Genomic DNA, 20,993 nt, shown 5'->3' with positions numbered 1-20,993 from the left:
GGAGGGGGAGGAGGAGGAGGAGGGAGCGCGGGAGCGCGGGCGGGCGGGCGGGAGAGGCCGCCAGGCGGGCGCCGGAGACGGACCCCGGTCGCTGAGGAGAGGCCCGGCCGGGCCTGGCCGGGACAGAGAGCGAGAGCGAGAGCGAGAGAGAGAGCGCGCGCCCCCGAGAGAGAGGCCAGGCCGCGGCGGCGCCCCCCTCCCCCCCTCGCCCGGGGCGGATGCTTTGTGGCTAGCAGGAGGAGGAGGAGGAGGAGGAGGAGGAGGCAGCGCCAGGAGGAAGGGCGGGCAGGTGGCGGCGGCGAGGCCTGGGCCGGGCGAAGATGGTGCCGGTGCGGCTGCGGGCGCTGCTGCTGCTGCTGCTGCTGCTGGGCTCCTGGGCGGCCGGCGCCGGAGGTAAGCGGGACAACCGCCGGCCTCGCCTCCGGGCCCCCCCCCCGTTCCCTCAAGGGGCCCCCCAGCCCCCCCCCCCGTGCCAAGGGCCGAGCGGGGCCACCGAGTGGGAGGGTGTTGGGGGGGGGCCGGTTGGGAGCCCCCCGGAGTGCCCCCCACCCCTCTCCGGCGGGGGGGAGGGATCCCGCCGGCCTGGGCTCCCCTGCAGCCCCTCCCCTGAGTGGGGTGTCCCTGGACTCGAACCCGGGCCTTCCGCGTCTCTGGGCCCAGGCAGGAAGCAGGCAGACACCCACCAGCCTGAAGGGGCCGGGAGGGGGGGGCAGGTGAGCGGCCCAGGGGGGACCCCCGTTCAGTGGGCAGCAGGCAGACACCCCAAGGGTCAGGGGGGGCACCGCCTTGGCTTCAGAGGGGGGCTGTGACACCCCCCGGGACACGGGGCACCCCCTCTGGCCGGCCCCTGGAGTGCGCGGGGTCAGATGGGTTCTGCCCCAGAGGAACCCTAGAGGGGGGGCACGCAGGTCCCAATCCCAGTGGGGTTCCCCGCCAGTGTGTTTGCTCCCATGCAGTAAACTCCCACCAGCCCTGTGAGGTGGGGGGGGGGACCCCTGGGGCCCAGTCACCTTCATGGCTACAGGTGGACTTCAACCTGCCAGGCCCTAGTGCCACCCTTGCAGCAGAGGGCACCTGCACAGGTGAGAACTCCCAGGCGGCCCTCAGTCCAACTGCCTTCTTCTGATGCTTGGGGTGATGTCCGGGTTCGCTCTTGTTCTTTCGACACACACCGATTGGACCCCGGGATGTTGGTGTGTCCCGATCCCTCCTGGCGCGCAGGAACCCCGCGTTCTCCCGACAGGCAGCAAGGTGTGGCCTCCGCGCAGGCAGGGTCTCGATGGGAGCGCTCCGATGAGTAACAGACCTTGGCTCTGAACCACCACCGCTATCAGGAAGCACTGACGGGCGTGGGGCCTCCAAGGAAGGGGTGAAGTCAGCGCTGATAAGCCAGCAGTAGTGTGTGTGTGTGTGTGAGAGAAGCCTGGCTTTGTGTAACGTTTGTGACGGAGGGATTTTACAACAAAACAATCGCATGGAAGATCAAAAGAAGTTCTGTTTTTGTTAGTGGGCGGGAAGTCGGCCTGTTTTTACACAGCCGGTGTTGCGTATTTGGTTCCTGTTAAGACACTGCAAATTGGAAAGTTTCTTTTTAAAGGCGGGCTTCCCTATGGATTTACAGAGACCCCCCCGGCAGCTTCTGGGGGTAGAGATATGCTGTTCATGGAATACTGTACCTACAGCAAAGAACCTGTCCCACCCAGAGGGCAGTCCTGTGCCCACGTGAGGGTAGCCCGCTTGAATTGAGCTGGGCTTGCTTTTCAATAAATAGGCCCGTAAAGTCTGCAGTCCTTTTCCTTAACAATTCAGTCCTAAACCTTAAAGCTCTGTTTAGGTTTGGGCTGGGTGGATTTGTTGTGCTCTCCGTAAACACTGGCAGCGGTTTGTCGAAGGCTTTCACGGCCAGCCTCAATTCGTGGTGGGCTTTCCGGGCTGCATGGTTGTGGTCCGGTTCTTTTCCTTAACATGGTTGTGGTCCGGTTCTTTTCCTTAACAATTCAGTCCTAAACCTTAAAGCTCTGTTTAGGTTTGGGCTGGGTGGATTTGTTGTGCTCTCCGTAAACACTGGCAGCGGTTTGTCGAAGGCTTTCACGGCCAGCCTCAATTCGTGGTGGGCTTTCCGGGCTGCATGGTTGTGGTCCGGTTCTTTTCCTTAACATGGTTGTGGTCCGGTTCTTTTCCTTAACAATTCAGTCCTAAACCTTAAAGCTCTGTTTAGGTTTGGGCTGGGTGGATTTGTTGTGCTCTCCGTAAACACTGGCAGCGGTTTGTCGAAGGCTTTCACGGCCAGCCTCAACTCGTGGTTGGCTTTCCGGGCTGCGTGGTTGTGGTCCGGTTCTTGTTCCTGACGTTTCGCCTGCATCCGTGGACGGCATCTTCAGAGGCGGGTCACAGAGGGAAGTGTGTTGCTGTGTGCCACAGCCACGCAGCCTGGAAAGCACAACTGGCCGCGGGGCTCGCAGTGGTGGCGAACCTTTGGCACTCCAGATGTTATGGACTACAATTCCCACCAGCCCCTGCCAGCAATTGGCCATGCTGGCAGAGGCTGATGGGAGTTGTAGTCCATAACATCTGGAGTGCCAAAGATTCGCCACCACGGGAAAGGTTTCGGTCTTTAGCAGGTGTCCATTTTATTCCATGGGGTGGACTTGATTTAAATGTTTGAGCATGTCTGGCTTAAATGCATCAAGAGGCAACTTTTCACCCCACCCACCGAGTGAGTTTTGAAGTCCCGTCATCATTAAGGACTGAGGCTCTTCCTAAGAGTGTGACCTAAATGCTAGTGGGGTGAGGAGAAGTAAAGATGCCACAGCAGACTCAGCGTTTCCTAGTATAGGTTTCCCCTTAACCTGCTGTTCCCGTGACAACAAAAATCAGTTCTCGCATCCTTTGCGTGTGTGTTTATCATTTCTGTTGGGCATTGCTATTTTAAATACTGGGGCCTGTTGAATCAAATAGGACTTAGTTGAACTTCACAAGATATCAGACAAAGTACAGGCTGAAAATGTGCCGCTGTCTGGAAGGGTTGTCCATGAGGTCAAAGCAGAGAAAAGTTTGGTTTCCATCTAGGAGTCGGTCGTGGAGCTGGGCCAGTGAGCCCGGTCACCGTCGCAACCGCCGTGGTCCTTGCGGGGCGTTGTGTCGTTTGCATCACCATGTGTGCCGGCGCCGTGAGGTGCGCCTGAGATCTGTTTTGCTTGAAAAGGGTTTTGTGCGTTGTCCTCCACAAAGAACGTGCAGAGATTGTGCAGCTTTTGAGGCCGGCAGATGCCGACCGTCTACAGTACCTGCCTGCTTTCAAGATAAAACAGTTCTTTGTTAGGAGCATTTCCTGCGTTTGAGCTCGGCATGGCAGCTTTGCCTGCCTTTTCAGCCGTTCCGCTGGTAATGCGATCCAGCTGCTTGCGTATTTTTTTTTCATCGACAGACAGCAGGTTGCTGGTGGAGGACGAAGATGCCCTCTTGATTTTAAGTATCGGTGATTATTAATACTGGACGTTGAGGACCAAACGTTGTAGGGACCCTGGTTCTCGTTGGCTATTGGTGAGGGCAGCTAGGTCGTCCGCTCTCTCCCTGCACCGAGTTCTACTGGACTTGGGGATTCTGTTATACTTGAGGTTAGTATTTAAACTCGTGTGCATGCTTTGTTTTGAACAGTCTTGATTTCTTTTCGCGAACTTCAAAGGCAAGGAAATGCTTTCTCGTGTATGTGAGCCCTTCGGAAAGCTCGCGCCCGTCGCAAACTTGTCGTGTTGTTCCTTGGCATCTGCAACTTGGTGCTAGTCGGGGTTCTTCTAGCAGAGGCTTCATCCGGTTTTAAAATTTCTGTCTTTGTCACGCCATTAAGATGTTCAGAGCTGTGTTAAAGACTCCCTTTTCAAAATGTCTCCCAGCCCATGTAGAGAGTATGAAATTGTTCTTTTAAAAAAATCCCTGCGTAGCTTCTTAACTAGGATGGACCTTGTGCACAAAGGATAGTTTCATGTGAGTCTCCTCAGTAGGAGAAGGAGAAGAGTTGGATTTATATCCCCCTTTTGTCTCCTGTAGGAGTCTCAAAGGGGCTTACAAACTCCTTTCCCTTCCCCCCCTCACAACAAAACACCCTGTGAGGTAGGTGGGGCTGAGAGAGCTCCGAGAAGCTGTGACTAGCCCAAGGTCACCCAGCTGGTGTATGTGGGAGTGTACAAGCTAATCTGAATTCCCCAGATCAGCCTCCACAGCTCAGGCGTCAGAGCGGGGAATCAAACCCGGTTCCTCCAGATTAGAATGCACCTGCTCTTAACCACTACACTACGCTGGAAGTCAGGTTGGTGCTGCTCTCGTCCCTTGTGTGTTATTTTGGATCTGAAGGAAGCACTGGCACAGCTATCGAGAATCTAAGCTGGAAGTCTCTGGTTTAACTTGTAACTCAGCTGGGTGGCTTAAATGAATCTCTGGCATTTCCACCAGTATGGCGTTCTCTGTGGTTTGGCTGTCAGGAAGTTGCTGAGGGTTAACACTTCCCAAGTTGCTAGCAGAACGTTCTGCTAAGGCCCCTTCCGCACATGCAGAATAATGCACTTTCAATCCACTTTCAATGCACTGTGCAGCTGTGCGGAATAGCAAAATCCACTTTCAGACAGTTGTGAAAGTGGATTGAATGTGCATTATTCCGCATGTGCAGAAGGGGCCTAAGGCAAAAACTTCTCTCTGGTGGTCAAACTTGTAGCAAACTCAGAAGAGAAAATATTTTGCGTTCGGTTGTCTGCTGAACGGCTAATGTAAACGCTTGATGCTTCTGTTGAATATGAAAGAATGTGAAATCCTTTGCCAGACTATTGATGTCGATCTCACAGGCAGAATTGTAATATGATTCTGAATTTCAGGTTGAAGAACCTAATGAGCAGATTCTCACAGCTTTGAAGAGGGTGGAAGTCTCGTGTGAATTGTTGTAGAAAACTATAACACAGTGGGAAGCTATAGTAGTTAAGGCAAACTAATAAATTTTCGATTAATCTTTGGAGGGTAAAGAGTTGAGTATCAGTGTTGCTGACAAGATATTTTTTCCCCTCCGAGTTGTGATAGTTTACATTTGTGTAGTTACTATATTTTCATCTGTTAATAGCTGAATTTCTGATTATTTTATTAGGCTTTCTGATTACAGTTTTGCCTCGGAAAGGAAAAGGAAGCATTTCCATACTTTCCTTGAAGGTCAAACTACAGGTCTGTTCAAGGTTGACAAAGTAAAGGTTTGTCAAAACATGAGAGAGGAATTGTGTTTCATTGCATCTGAGCACGTATCTGATGCCTGCTTCACACCTTAAACCCGAGTTTCTGTTCAGGCATTTTCAAGCAGTTTAGAACTTCTGATATAAAATGAGTGGACAAAATGATTTCCCCCTGGACCAGTTACAGTCCTCAACAGTCTTCTTAAATGCTATGAGTTGCACACAGTTTTCCAGCAAGAGAGGTAGTCGGGGATGGCTGTGTGGATGCAGGACTGTTTTTGTAATGGATCTCCCATCTATTTTGGATGCCAGACCACAGCATGCTGCAGACCAAACATTGGGGCTGGAGTGTTTCAAAATGCACATCCTTCTGAAACACCCCCAGTGGATAGGCCGTGGCTGCAAAGTAGAAGTTTTGTCAGGAAGATGCGTCTTATGTATGCACAACACTGCCTTCTGCAGATAGCCGTCTCCACTGGTCCCAGGGCATGCATCTACAAGTTGCGCCTGCCAAGTAAAGTCTGCTTGACCTCCTTTCCTTCCTGTCACATGACTCTCATTTCTGTGGGGAGGAAAGACGGTGCAGGGGACTGGCAGGTGCCCAAACCTGAGACCTGAAGTATCTACTGGGGGGAAGAGAACGTGGTGTGGAGGATCAAGCCGATGGCTCCTGTGTTCATTTTCTGCCTGGTGTGAAGAGAAATAAAGCTACGAGTAAAACCATCCTTTTAAAGCCAGGTCCAGTAGATGAGAGCGGAGGAGGTGAAATCAATACCAGGCAAATCAGAGGCCTCTGTGAGCTCTGTGTGGCCGTTTGTGACGACCCCTGACAGTTTAAAAAGGGCTTGGACAGATTGATGGAGGAGAAGTCGATCTATGGCTACCAATCTTGATCCCCCTTGATCTCAGATTGCAAAGGCCTTAGCAGACCAGGTGCTCGGGAACAGCAGCAAAAGGCCCTTGCTTTCACATCCTGCCTGTGAGCTCCCAAAGGCACCTGGTGGGCCACTGCGAGTAGCAGAGTGCTGGACTAGATGAACTCTGGTCTGATCCAGTAGGCTCTTTCTTATGTTCTTATGTCCCTGGGTCAGGAATGTTCTGAGTTGGAACAGGGTGCTTTCTGGAATATGTACACAATGGAGGGGAAGAAGGCAACCTCTACTCCACAGGTGTCAAACTTGCAGCCCTCCAGATGTTATGGACTACAGTTCCCACCATCCCCTGCCAGCATGATGCTGTCAGGAGATGATGGGAACTGTAGTCCATAACATCTGGAGGGCCGCGAGTTTGACACCTATGCAAGTCTACTCAGTCTTCAGAGAGGCTGGGGTCCCCCCCCCTTTAGGAAAGATTTGCTTATGGTAGGAGATGGGAGAGTTTGAACTAGCCTGCACTTCTCTGTAAGTATTGACCAGTATTCAGTTTGAGAGGTTTTTGTGTGGGTGGGTTAGCTTTGGAAACGGTAAGAGGTCTTCTTCCGTTCTGGGGTGTTCCGAGTTCTGCATTTCACTGTACTCCCCTCCCCCTCCCAAGTGCAGGCCTGGCTTCAAAGGACTCTTTAATGCAAGTTGTTGGTGGTTCTCAAGTTTCCTGATGTTGGACCATCTTCTAAACTTTACTTTTGGGGGGCCCACTTTCAAAGTAACCCCATACTTTGTTCTCCCTCCCCAACACAACCTACATTTACAGCTGCCAGAGCCCCGTGGGAACAAGGAAAAGATCCGCAGTCACAAGTGATCTTCCATGTCTGAGGGCGCAAGTAGTGAAGAAAAAAAAGGAAGGATATCTTTTATTATTTGTTTGATTTAATATTCCACCCTCCCCAGCCTGAGCTGGGTTCAATGTGACTAGCGTACATGATTAAAATCATACCAAAAAAAAAAAAAGACTTTAAATCATTCATAATTAAACCAACTTGTTGTAAAATGCCAAATCTCAACACTGGTCACTGAGCCCCAGATGGCAGTTAATATAAGGTCACATTGCCCTTACGTGCCCAAGTTTGCCCAGTCTTGTTTGAGTGGCAGGAGGAGTGGTACGAGCGTTGAGGCCGACACATCCTGCATAGATCATCGTATTGGCTTCAGTTGCTATGCTCTGTGGAGCAACATGAACTCGCACACTCTGCAGAATAGATCAGTATCCCATAGAACAGGGGTCTGCAACATGTGGCTCTCCAGATGTTCATGGGCTACAATTCCCACCAGCCCCTGCCAGCATGGTCAGTTGGGCATGCTGGCAGGGGCTGATGGGAATTGTAGTCCATGAACATCTGGAGAGCCACAGGTTGCAGATCCCTGCCATAGAGGCTGGCAGGGGCTGATGGGAATTGTAGTCCATGAACATCTGGAGAGCCACAGGTTGCAGATCCCTGCCATGGAGTTCTGATTTCTGCAGGCGACGCATCCTACCAAGTAGGAAGCTAGCTGCATATCCTTGGGACCAAGGGTCACCAGAAGATTGCTGGAATAATGGGGGCAATATGAGGAGTTGGGGACCCGCAGGGATGACGGTCCCAGGCCACTCGAGGAGCGATAACTTTTGATGGCTTTGGAGAACCGGGAATCCCAGTGCATCAAGGGAACCATCAGAGAGCCTAGGGCAGGGGTCTTCAAACTATGGCCCCCCAGATGTTCATGAACTACAATTCCCATCAGCCCTGCCACTTGGCTATGCTGGCAGGGGCTGATGGGAATTGTAGTCCGTGAACATCTGGAGGGCCATAGTTTGATGACCCCTGGCCGACGGTCCTGCAGACCATTCCGGAAACCAAGTGGATCCATAAGTCTCTGCCGGCAGGCATAAATATGGCCGTTGCCTAAGCAGGAAGGGGCAGCGGTATCCACCCAGGCCTTCAGGCCAAAGCAGTCAGACCACAGCATGTCCTCAGAGGAGAATAAGTCTACGCTTGCGCCCATGAAGTCCACATTTACCCCCTGGCTCTTAGACATCCAGCTGTGCTGGGCTTCCAAGAGGACAGAGCTGTGATGCGGAAACCCAGCGTGCCCATGTACACACACATGTACACGTACAGTATTGTCCCTGCCTCTCTGCGGAGCTGAGCCAGGCCCGTCCTTGCCGGCACTTGAGACTTGGCTGTTCAATATTAAAAACCCAATTAAAAATGGATAAAATAAAAACGCAGTAGATGCCAAAAACAATGCTGCCGCAAAACCGACCGACACGTGCGTCTTCGCCTCGCAAAAACTGAAGATTACGAGAACGTATTTTGTGTATCTTGGCTGTAGTACAGCGTGCTATATTTACGAAGCAAAAGCAGGCGTTACTCACTTTTTATTCAAAGAATAATTACTGTTGTGCAAGTTGATGGATGTTGCTTGAAGCCTTTGGGCCTTCAGACACCGAAGCATATATTGTTGCCTGTTGGCAAATAGGAAAAATAAAACAGGGCAGAAACCATCAGTGATGCAGTTAATAACAACAACAACAACGGCTTGCCGTCTGCGCTTAGAAATACGCACTCTGCAAGTATGCAGAAACAAATCTCCTATTTCCTTGGAGAAGTGAAGTGCCGGGCTGGTAATTCATGCTTCAGAGTCACTGGTGAAACTGTTTTGCAAGACTTTCCCCGCCTGCCTGCCTTCGTTCCGCGAGCTCGCCCCTGCTGCGATTCCGGCTTCTGCTTGTCCGAGCATGTCTGATTCAGTTGTGCTGTCGAGGTGAGGCAGAGCCACAAGGTGTGCTGTGATTGACCTCTCCGGGAGTGAGCTGTGCATTGTGGTGCCAAACCGTCCAGAGCGATCCCTGAATATTGTCGCTTCAGGAAACTACCGTCAGCCCTGCTGAGTTCCCGGTTAAGACCTGGGCCTGCAGGCATTGCGGCCTGGCAGCTCCTTCTGACCCAGTGCTAACCTTCAGGGATTAAGTGGTATGAGCCTTGTAGCGCTTGCAACTGTCTGGACCCCTGTGTCGGGAGCAATCAAGGAATAAGGCTTCCCTGGGCAATCGTGCGCGTAGCTGGCTGCCACAGTGCCTCAAGCAGCGACCAATAAAAGTTTTGCAGCAAAACAAAACCCTCCAGTTCTAGCTTTCCTGCTACCAGCTCCATTAATGACTCAGAACATACTTCCGTTTTGGCAGGGAAAGAATGGGTTCTCTCTGCCCGTACTGTAAAGAGATGGGCGCACGCATGTTTGGTCGAGCTTCGTTATCTTCTGAAGGGCTCTTGTGTTTGGAGCAATACTCATTCGGTGAAACATGCCCTTTTGTGTGTGAACTTTGCTCCCTGGCTGTGTCCTTCCACCCTACCCCATAGTCGGCCATCTCCTTAAGCGTCAAAAAATCAGTGCTAAATATCCTCTTGGTTCTTTCGTTGCTTCTTTTCAAAGTCATGATTCCTCTTGAGGAATTTATGTTCTCCCACCTCTGGTTAGGTATTCTTCTTGTCAAATGGTTTTGCTATGGCTTTTCTCCACCGGGGTTAATTCTTATGTTAGGTGAGCTATTTGTATGCAAGCTGGGAGAAATGTGAAGAAGGAAAAAATTATCTTGGAAACCTAAGGCCCCTCCCGCACACACAAAATAATGCGTTTTCAAACCACTTTCACAACTGTTTGCAAGTGGATTTTGCCATTCCACACAGCTTCAAAGAGCATTGAAAGCAGTTTGAAAGTGCATTATTCTGCATGTGCGGAAAGAGCCTTTGTTTTAGTTGATAGTTGATAGTTCCAATCTTGATCCTCTTTGATCTGAGATTGCAAATGCCTTAACAGTCCAGGTGCTCAGGAGCAGCAGCAGCAGAAGGCTATTGCTTTCACATCCTGCATGTGAGCTCCCAAAGGCACCTGGTGGGCCCCTGCAAGTAGCAGAGTGCTGGACTAGATGGACTCTGGCTTGATCCAGTTGGCTTGTTCTTATGTTTTAAAGTATTCAGTCATTTAGCCTGACTTAGTGAACTGGTCAGGACTCTCTTGCAAGTTTCAGTCCTGATTCGTCTCTCTTCCTTCCATCCAACTTAATACTTTCTTTTGTTCACAGGTCAGTATGGAAACCCTTTAAATAAACACGTAAGACATTACGAAGGATTATCATATGATGCGGATTCATTACACCAAAAACACCAGCGTGCCAAAAGAGCAGTTTCTCACGAAGACCAATTTTTACGCTTAGATTTTCATGCTCATGGAAGGTAAATGGCTTTTTTAAACTCATATTCCTGCTCATCAGTGCAACATAAATGAATGTTAAAATGTAAACACGCTTTTTAGAAAACAGAATGCATTCTTGGAAAGTCTTTTAGGCTGTTATCTGGTCTCAGCTGTGATTTTCCCTTTGGCCCTCTCGCTGACAAGCCTGTTTCCTTTTTACTAGAGTTACTAACAGACAGCAGTAGATGAAGGTCAGCTGGCCAATAGAACGGATTACTGCAAAAGAGCTTTAGCCCGTGCTCCGCAGTGAAAGAGCAAAGAGAAATTGCCCTAGTTTGCACGAAATAAAAGAATTGTCTTGCATTCCTCTGGACCTTTGGTTTGGGAATCGAGAAGTGGAAACTTCGCAAGAACTTTTTTTATATATAGATCTGTGTGGCAAGTGTATTGTTCTATTTCTCCGGCCTGATAAATATTTCCCCCTCTTTAGTCTTTTGTGCCCAGCTATAGCTCTTGTCCAAACATGGCTGTGAATTTATCCTTTTGTTTTCCTAGTGGCAGTGGGTATCTGGCTCTGATTGGCCCTCTGTTGCTCACGTGCCAATATCTTCATGACTTGGGTGCTGTGTTGGTTTCCGGGCTGTATGGACGTGTTCTAGCAGCATTCTCTCCTGACGTTTCGCCTGCATCTGTGGCTGGCAAGATGCCAGCCACAGATGCAGGCGAAACGTCAGGAGAGAATGCTGCTAGAACACGGCCATACAGCCCGGAAACCACACAGCACCCAAGTGATCCCGGCCGTGAAAGCCTTCGACAATACATCTTCATGACTCATTGCACGCCCAGTCTCACCCGGTAGTCTGGGGATGAAAGCAGGACACATGAAGATTATAATGTACCGGAACATGTGGTTACAGTAATACAGGTGTGGTGCAGAAATAGGATTTTGAGACTTTTGAATAGTGTTGAGGTCACCTGAACGCAGAGGGAGATGCTCAGCCAACTTTGGGAAGTTTGCAGGTGAAACGTGAGGAACAAGATCCACCAGACCATGGCCATACAGCCTGGAAAACCCACCACAACCATTTGGGAAGTCTGTTTTCATTCATACCACTTTAGAGAAGTGCTTCTGCAACGACGTTTCTGAGCGTTCATTTTCCTCTTTCCTTCGCAGACATTTTAACCTTAGAATGAAGAGAGATATGTCCCTCTTTAGCGATGACTTCAAACTAGAGATGTCCAATAAAGTACTTGATTACGATACCTCTCACATTTACACAGGGCACATTTATGGTGAGTTCCAGTGGATTTAATTTTAAAATGCTCTTACTTGGAAATGGTGGTGGTGTATAAAAAAGGTAAAGTTTCCCCTTTTTTTTGTTTTTTTTTAATAGATTTTTATCGTATAGAATAGTTATGCATTTGTTACATTCAATATCTTCATTTCATCTATACATTTTTTCATTTCCCCCCCCCCCCTTTCTATTAATTGTTTTATGCAAGCAGTAGGAGATTCATTCTTCTTATTCTCTTATTCCATAGTTCTTTGTTAAATCCGGCTTCTTCCGTCCATGTTTCAAACACTGTCCATAATTTCATTATATCTTCCATCTTTTCTTCCCATAGTTTATTTTTTGTCAGTTTCTCAAAAATCTCTAACTGTATTTGTTCCCATATGTATTCCAACCATTTTGACACTGTCCATTTTTTATCATCTTTCCAGCCCAACGCCAACACTGCGTGTGCTGCTCTTATCGTTATTTTATACATTGGTTCAAAACTTCTATTCACTCTTTTATCATCCATTATCCCCACAATTAATAATTCATTATTTATGTCAATTTTTACTTTTACTAACTGTTCTACATATTTCATTATATTTTCCCAAAACTTTTTCACCAGTTTACATTAAAGATTCCCCTTCAGTCGTGTCTGACCCTGGGGTACCCCTGCGAGCAGTGATTTTCATAGGCAAGCCGTTTTTGTGGGGTAGTTTGCCATTGCTTTCCCCGGCTATTCTTTACCCCCAAGCTATGAGCTAGGTACTCATTTACCGACCGAGAAATGGATGGATGGCTGAGTTGACCACGAGCCAGCTGCCAGGATATCTGACCCACAGGGGCCCGAACTCCTGACCGTGTGAGTGGCAGTGCAAGCACTTAACCACTATGCCACGTGGCTCGTGGTGATGTATAGACTTTAATAAATGTTCTTGTGATGTGGGTAGTAGATTATCTTTCCTTGCTGACATGATTTTAGAAAGTCAACCTAAAAACATTTTGTTTGTTGCCAAGAACGTTGATTTAAACCTGCAAGTTTTTCCTCCTGTTATTTCTGGCTCACGTGGATTCTTTAATCTCCCCTGGGCCCTTTTTAGTAGGGGCAAAGATCTAATGATCCTTCTGTAGATAGGTTAATGTTAGACACAGATTTTCCCTGCTGACACGCTTATGGTGTTTGTGATGATAAAATATGGTGTTTGCTGTTGTGATAAAATATTTGATTGCTGTTGTGTGGAAAAGCAAATCATTTTTTTACTGATCAAGAAAATGAAGCCCCTGTTGCATGTGTTATCCAGGGGCCAAATTTACAACAACCTTTATTAGGCATATAAAATAGCCATCATGCTGGCAGGGGATGGTGGGAACTGTAGTCCATAACATCTGGAGGGCCGCAAGTTTGGCACCTGTGTGTCTAGAGCGTTACCAGTCACTTGTGAAGTGCAAATCGAGAATACATTCAAAACACAGACATAGAAACTGTATCTAGCATTGGACGTTACTTAGAGAGTTCTGTCACTTGTAATATAAATTTTGCTGCTTTTTCCAAGAGTGCAGCATCTGTATTTTTTAACAGAAGCTCCACAGCAGAACTGTCAGAGTCTCTTTCAGATTTGTGTAGACTCTAGAGAAGAAGAGAGCTTTGATTTATATCCCCCCTTTCTCTCCTGTAAGAAGACTCAAAGGGGCTTACAATCTCCTTGCCCTTCCCCCCTCACAACAAACACCCTGTGAGGTAGGTGGGGCTGAGAGAGCTCCGAGAAGCTGTGACTAGCCCAAGGTCACCCAGCTGGCGTGTGTGGGAGTGCACAGGCTAATCTGAATTCCCCAGTGAAGCCTCCACACCTCAGGCGGCAGAGCGGGGAATCAAACCCGGTTCCTCCAGATTAGATACACGAGCTCTTAACCTCCTACGCCACTGCTGCTCTAGGGCCAGCCGAGTAGAGAAATTCCTAATACCCACATATCTCGGGCAGTTGAGTGTAGTGTGACCAAGAGTCTCCACTTGGTTTTTACATTGTGGACAAACCCGATACTGGAGAGGGATAGATAAGTAGCGAGCGACCCTTTGTAATGGCAGCGGGGAAAGTATTGCATCTGGCCCTTGTAATAATCCACCTCGGTTGGGGTTCAGTTAGTAGTTTAAGGTATTTGGCTATATGCCCCTGTATTATACAGGGGCCATTCTTGTGCCCGGTACTTGACAGAGGATAAAACTCAGATTTATGCCTAAGGGGCAAACGTTCTGAAACTCAGCCTAAGGAAAATGTAGCACATAGAGAAGGCTGTGGAAGTGAGGAGGAGGAGGAGGAGGAGGGAGGGGGAGGAGGAAGGAGGGGGGAGGAGAAGGAGGAGGAGAGATAGTTCCAAAATTCTCGGAAGCAAGTGTGTGAGGGGGGATCGGATAGATGTTCTAAGAGACAGTTCATGGCATTTGGCACCATCCTTTTGGACTTTTGGAACAGAAGGTTCAGCCAGCCTGTGTGTCGAAATCTGGTCTTGCATTAAACTTTTATTTATATAACATATTCAGCAGCTGTGTAAAGTATTTTTGATGAAGAAGGTAAACAAGTTGTTTTCTGAATGGACACAGGGACACAAAAGAATGAGCTTAAACCCTGACTTACTGTTAACAGAGTGTCAGCTGTTTCTGAACACTGCTCTTATTTCTGGTGCCAGCTGCAATTGTGTGCATAATTGTGTAGTATTTTCCTGGCTATTTGCCTCCTGCTAAAAGTAATAATAGACCTCAGCCCGGCAGGCCATTTGAACCGTTATTTTCGGGGGTTAGATTTGTGATAATCCATTGAATTTCTTACAGGGTCTGTAGAAAAAAAGGTTTCAAAGCAAGCTGGTTTGTGAACATTCCTTTCAGGGTCAGGCAATGGTTTAAGACGTGCCTTCTGGAGGCACAGCTGGTTCCCCGGTTCTTCCTCCTGCTGTGGGCAGAAGCCTTTTAGTGGCGGCTGAGGGAGAGGGCAGGCGAGTGGTCAGCTGCGTGGGCACCAGCTGTCTGCCAGGTTGTCCCAAGATACTTCCTTAATTGCTTGTTAATGGTGTATAAACAGGAATTGGCAGCACCCGTCTCTTTCCCTAAATCCAATGTGCTTTTTGGTCAATAGGTGAACAGGGGAGTTTTACCCATGGATCTGTTATCGACGGGAGGTTTGAAGGATTCATCCGGACTCAAGCCGGCACCTTTTACATCGAGCCAGCGGAAAGATATATCAAGGACAGAGCCCTGCCTTTTCACTCAGTCATGTATCACGAAGACGATATCAGTAAGTACGCCCGTTCTGTTTGTTCCAGGACAGGCTGCGCGGTGTGAAATGAACTCTTCTTGTGAAAGCAACCCTAGCGCGGAGCCCTGTGATACTCGGTGGCGGAGCCATGCGGTGATAGGTGAACTGAGTGTGAGAACTTTGCTGTGGGGGTCATTTCTCCTCTCAGAAATTATTGTTCGTAGTTTCTTTCCCCAAATACTGCTGGCATTTAGGCCAGGTTTTAGCACATAATGTTGCTAAAAAGTTTTTGTAAAAGCTCCCATCTCTTCGGCCTCAAAGGGTCGTATAAGACATTTTAGCTCAGTGATGGCGAACCTATGGCATGGGTGCCAGAGGTGGCACTCAGAGCCCTCTCTGTGGGCACGCACAGAGTTCATCATTGGGGGGGGGAATCGACCCCCCCCCCACACACACATCTAGGCTGGCCTGGGCCGCTGGGCTCGATTATTAGCATTAAACCTAAGACCTAGTTTTGGGGAAGCAGTGCAGGTAACCCTATTAACCTGTTAAGCGCTGTTAAACCCCACTGATTTTCATGCAAAGAACTAAAGCGCGATCCTTTACCTGGGAGTAAGCTCGGTTGCTGGCAATGTGGCTTGCTTCTGAGTAAACGGGTCGTGATTCACCCGTTCGAAGAGTTGCACGGTTGCTTCAAAGCAAAGCCAACAACTACCACCAAGCTTACTCCCGAGTAACGCACGCCTCAGAGCCAACCATTTTTTCTAAACTAAAACCTCAGTATTCAGGTTAAATTGCCGTGTTGGCACTTTGCGATAAATAAGTGGGTTTTGCGTTGCAGTTTGGGCACTCGGTCTCGAAAAGGTTCGCCATCACTGTTTTAGCTAATATACAAAACACTAGGTGCTGTACTGGGTATTCTATTGGAATTAAAATTATCACGTTCTAGCCTGAAGGCTTTCAATGCAAAGAAGCATGAAATTGAAGAGGCAGGAAAGAAAGCTTTTCATCTGATAGGAAGGGTTCAGATGGCCTCTGAATTGCCAACCAGGAAAGGGTTACAAAGAGAACGAGTGAAATCCATCCGTCTCCTTTGGCTGTCCAAGTTGGTTCTACGCGCATTGGTGCGACTGCTTTGTTTGGTGCCAACAAAGAGTTTCCCTTAACCCAAGATCGGACCTGGTCCTCTGAGTTAGTTAGCCCTGAAGAACTTCCAGCTAGCGGGTTCCGTGCTCGCTTCTGGCTAGGGTTTTGCGTGTCACCCTGTGTGCTGTTACGTACATGAGTTGCTGCTTCCAAAGAATGTACCAGACCCAGGTTACTTACCAGTGCTCATGTGATATTGCTCCTGAAGGCCTCTCGGTTGATACAAAAGCCCGTTCTGGGGACAGATAGAGGGTGATAATCTTAGTCACTTAACCCAAGATCACAACCTAGTCCTGGCAAACCCAGAAGAACAGCCTGTGGGGGACTCTGAGCTCGCAGTCACTAAAGTAGAAAGTCTATCCGTCCACAGTCCTGATTGTAGGCAGGAATGGCACAGTAGCTTGCTGGCTATCTGTGGGGGGTGAAATTCAGCCTGCCTCCTGTCTTCAAAGCATGAGAGAATTATGGGGGTCAAATGTAACGGTGGAAAACGACCTCACAACAATCGCTGAATGTGGGTTTGGAGTTTGAAGGCCTAACTTGCCCTCAGGTAGTAATTAGTGGTGGTGTATGTCATAGCACAGGGCAGGCAACGGTTTATTCAGAAATATACTCTAAACACCCTGTGTAGCTTGGAATTATTTTGAGTCAGCGTTGTCGGCGAATGGAGGCTTTGCTGACTTTGGGCCTCTGAAATTAGGGGGTATCTGCTACTTGGCCGTGCGTTGAGGCACGGAGGGCGTCCCGGAAGTGACTGAAGCGTTCCGCAGTGATAAAACTTTCCCTTGTTCGCTCCTTCCTCAGCCCCCATGTCTGACATCTTTTTTTTTTAAATCACCTGACCTTCTCCAGTAGAGGAAAGGTTGACACCAGTGTTTACAAGGGAGATGGGGCTTTGGTCGCCAGCCGTCTTATTTTGTTTTGGGCACTGTGTGAACAGACAGTGGGTTTAAAAAGGGGACGTGGCCAGCGTTTTGACATGGGGTCGTGGCGTGCTTTAAGGGAAGGAGAACGGCCAGGAACTGCCGGGCCAGCTGGAATGAGCAAGAGCCTTCTGGTAACTCTACATTCTGGCAGCCCTACCTTCTTGTTGGCTTTCTGGGCTTTTGCGTTGCCTGTTCTCTACCCTTTGGCCACCTTGTATCTGGACCCCCTGTTGTTTCTCTTCCAAGTCTACCAGGATCTTATCCTGGTCTGTTCCATAATACTGCAATTGCCACAGTTTGTGTAAAATAATAATCCCAGCCAAACTAATGACTCCTCTTCCAGGATGTTGTGGGTTTTCCAGGTTGGATGGCCGTGTTCCAGCAGCATTTTCTCCTGATGTTTCGCCTGCATCTGTGGCTGGCAGCATCTTCAGAGGATCCTCTGGCAATCGGGAGGAAATGCTACTGGACCAGGAGAAAATGCTACTGGAACACGGCCATACGACCAGGAAAAGCTAGTAATTCTGGCCATGAAAGCCTTCGACTCCTCTAGCGTATTGAAATTGGACGACGTTCTCTCAGCTCTTTCTGAGTGTTGAAACGACACCTAGTTCTGTCACAACTGCCCATGTCAAAGGTTTGACCGGCACAGGTTACCTTCCCAGTACCCTTTCATCACACCCTTCCTCCAGGTAACTCAGGATGGTGAGTTATCTTCATAGCCCCCTCGAGGCTGCGTGTGTGTGGCCAGCCCTTGTTCACCCAGAGCTTAGAACGGAGGGGTTAGATGTGGATTTATATTTTTTAATATTTATGGACTGTTGAATTGTGTTGTGACCTGCCCAGAGCCCTTCGGGGATAGGGCGGGATATAAATCCAAAATAAATAAAATAAAATTAGGGTGGAGGGTGATACCCCTGTGCCCCCTCCGCCTCCCAAACTCCCAGCCAGGTGGATACATAAGAATACATAAGAACAAGCCTGCTGGATCAGACCGGAGTCCATCTAGTCCAGCTCTCTGCTACTCGCAGTGGCCCACCAGGTGCCTTTGGGAGCTCACAGGCAGGATGTGAAAGCAATGGCCTTCTGCGGCTGTTGCTCCCAAGCACCTGGTCTGCTAAGGCATTTGCAATCTGAGATCAAGGAGGATCAAGATTGGGAGCCACAGATAGACTTCTCCTCCATCAATCTGTCCAAGCCCCTTTTAAAGCTATCCAGGTTAATGGCCATCACCACCTCCTGTGGCAGCATATTCCCAACACCAATCACGTGTTGCGTGAAGAAGTGTTTCCTTTTATTAGTCCTAATTCTTCCCCCCAGCATTTTCAATGGATGCCCCCTGGTTCTAGTATTGTGAGAAAGAGAGAAAATGTTTGGTGGCAAGTCAGAAGGGAAGCACAGGGCCATTTCGCACAGCCCAATTTCTGTGTTGGCGCTGTGGACGGAAGAGCTCATTGGGTTTACACAAAGAGCACCCCCCCCCCTCGCCGTGATGTTTGCCGTTTATTAAGTCAGAAAATCAAATTTATGGTGTGTGTCTGTGTGTTGATACTGGAATGAAATGGATGCTTGTGGAAAAAAAAGGCCACCATCTGTTCAAAAGGCTGCTCAGGATAAAGGGGGAATTTGACAAGCCGGGGAGGTGTTTGCCCGTCCTGCCGTTTTTGCAGAAAGAGATTTCTTAACAGCTTTCACGGACAACAATGCAAAATGAAGTCTCATTCAGAACGTAAACAAAAGCTGGCTTTGCGAGTGAGGATCAGCTCCTCTCCTTCTGGCGCGGGTCTTTGTGCCGGGGAAAGGGGGGGGGTTGCCCAGGAAAGGCGTCCCTATTGTGAATATTTTCAATAGATAAGGGATTGGGTTTGGAGCCTCATCTAAGGCCCAGGTGCAAAACATTTTGTGGAAGAGGCAGCAGGATTTGTACGACACTTGCTGTCGCCAGAGTAATTCACATACGTTACCTTGCAGTCCTCACAGCATCCCTGTAAGGTAGACTAGTCTGTACAGTCTCCATGGAGGGAGCTGTGGATGAGAGGGGGTGGAGTGTCCCAAGGCCTAGGTGAGTTTAGAGCCCCCAGTATAGCCGCCCACCCCCAATCATAGCTCATAGTTCACTGCGACTGCTCTTACCTAACTTGGGAAACTCTTTCTTCCTCCTTGTGAAAGGAGCAACAGTGGCGTAGGAGGTTAAGAGCTCGTGTATCTAATCTGGGGGAACCGGGTTTGATTCCCAGCTCTGCCACCTGAGCTGCAGAGGCTTATCTGGGGAATTCAGATTAGCCTGTGCACTCCCACACACGCCAGCTGGGTGACCTTGGGCTAGTCACAGCTTCTTGGAGCTCTCTCAGCCCCACCCACCTCACAGGGTGGTTGTTGTGAGGGGGGAAGGGCAAGGAGATTGTAAGCCCCTTTGAGTCTCCTGCAGGAGAGAAAGGGGGGGATATAAATCCAAACTCTTCTTCTTCTTCTTTCCATGCTGGCTTATAAGAATTACTTTGGCTTAACCGTTGCTTGGTTAGCGCTAATAATCTAAGTTGCGAAATGCAGAAACCTGCCTGAGATGAATCATGCCTTGGTCGTGACTGCAGGGAATCAAAGGCTTAGCGTCCTGCAGGCGGTGAGTGCAGACATTAAATAGTAGAAGAAAACGGGGCTCGAACTGGCATTTTCTGCTCTGATTTGCCCTAAAGAGCTTCCTTGACTCACCGTTGATTAAATGAGATCGGAAGCCGAAGTCAGCTGTAAGCCAGCGCACGACTTGAAACAGGTGATATTTTGGAGATTGAATTGATTCCTGATCTCTGGGCCCCCCAGCTGGCTAAGCTAATAACGGCGTCCTAGTTTGACATCTGTACTTTACCGTCAGTGGGTTCTGCTCCCCCCCCCCACACACCCTTCTTTCACCCCAGTTTTACTTTTCAAAAGGATGTTTGTAGTCAGTTTCTGTTTGTGATGTCGTTTCAGCGTAGAACAGACGACATCCGGTAGATTTCCTGAGACGGTGGCTGTGCTGGAGCTTTGAACACGGTTGGGTTTTATTTCAGTGATTCCTCTCTGACCAGTCGAATCCCCGAGGAAAGAGGGCTCTGACTGTATAGCCACCCTTTCCCTAAATATACTTGGGAATGAGAATAGGACTGCCGGCCCCCTTCTTCCCGCCCTCTGCCTTTCCTTTGAAACCCTTTTCGTAGGAATCGTCGGCTTCCGAGAAAACTACACGCACCTTTCTGGAAAGAAGCCTCCCTCCTCTTGCCTGCGCTAAAACTCCCTTTTCAATCTGAAACCGTCACGTGATCTCCATTCCATGAGGCTGATTAGGACCGTAATTGGATTCAAGACACGGCCTATTTGAAGTTATCCTGTTAGTTCGGCTCTCCTTGGACAAACGCGAGGTGCCTTTGGGAGCTCACATGCAGGATGTGAACACAATGGCCTTCTGCGGCTGTTGCTCCCGAGCACCTGGACTGTTAAGGCCTTTGCAATCTCAGATCAAAGAGGATCAAGATTGGTAGCCATAAATCGACTTCTCTTCCATAAATCTGTCCAAGCCCCTTTTAAAGTTATCCAGGTGAGTGGCCATCACCACCTTCTGTGGCACCATATTCCAAACACCGATCACACGTGGCGTGAAGAAGTGTTTCCTTTTATTAGTCCTAATTCTTCCCCCCAGCATTTTCAATGAATGCCCCCTGGTTCTAGTATTGTGAGAAAGAGAGAAAAATTTCTCCCTGTCGACATTTTCTACCCCATGCATAATTTTATAGACTTCAATCATATCCCCCCTCAGCCGCCTCCTCTCCAAACTAAAGAGTCCCAAACGCTGCAGCCTCTCCTCATAAGGAAGGCGCTCTAGTCCTTATGTTCTTCTTAAGGCATGTTTAAAGATGGAGCTGTGCTTTACCAAACCGCCGGCACCCTTAGAGGGCCTTTGTGTCATGGAATGGCTATTTCACACCTGACCCCAGAGTACCACTTCAGAAGAAAAGCTAAATTCTCCCCTGTCCCGAGACCTCAGATCAGCTGCCAAACTCCCAACTGCTCATTTATCTCTAAACCCACCCACCCCCCATACAATATGAGC

The 20,993-nt window shown here is 49.0% G+C and overlaps 1 protein-coding gene across 1 annotated transcript in view; it reads left to right on the top strand.

The window, feature by feature from the left end:
- Positions 1-20,993, top strand: part of ADAM10 (ADAM metallopeptidase domain 10) — a 47,051-nt gene continuing 26,058 nt past the window's right edge. The window contains exons 1-4 of the mRNA XM_048481703.1: positions 1-393; positions 10,206-10,356; positions 11,490-11,608; positions 14,718-14,876. Coding sequence (XP_048337660.1) covers positions 321-393; positions 10,206-10,356; positions 11,490-11,608; positions 14,718-14,876 — 502 coding nt within the window. The 5' untranslated portion in view covers positions 1-320. The remainder of the gene's footprint in view (positions 394-10,205; positions 10,357-11,489; positions 11,609-14,717; positions 14,877-20,993) is intronic.

This window comes from Sphaerodactylus townsendi, linkage group LG17 (assembly GCF_021028975.2).
Source record: "Sphaerodactylus townsendi isolate TG3544 linkage group LG17, MPM_Stown_v2.3, whole genome shotgun sequence".
Classification (NCBI taxonomy): domain Eukaryota; kingdom Metazoa; phylum Chordata; class Lepidosauria; order Squamata; family Sphaerodactylidae; genus Sphaerodactylus; species Sphaerodactylus townsendi.
Note: the sequence above shows the minus strand (reverse complement) of the source record. Positions and strands in the feature narration are given on the sequence as shown.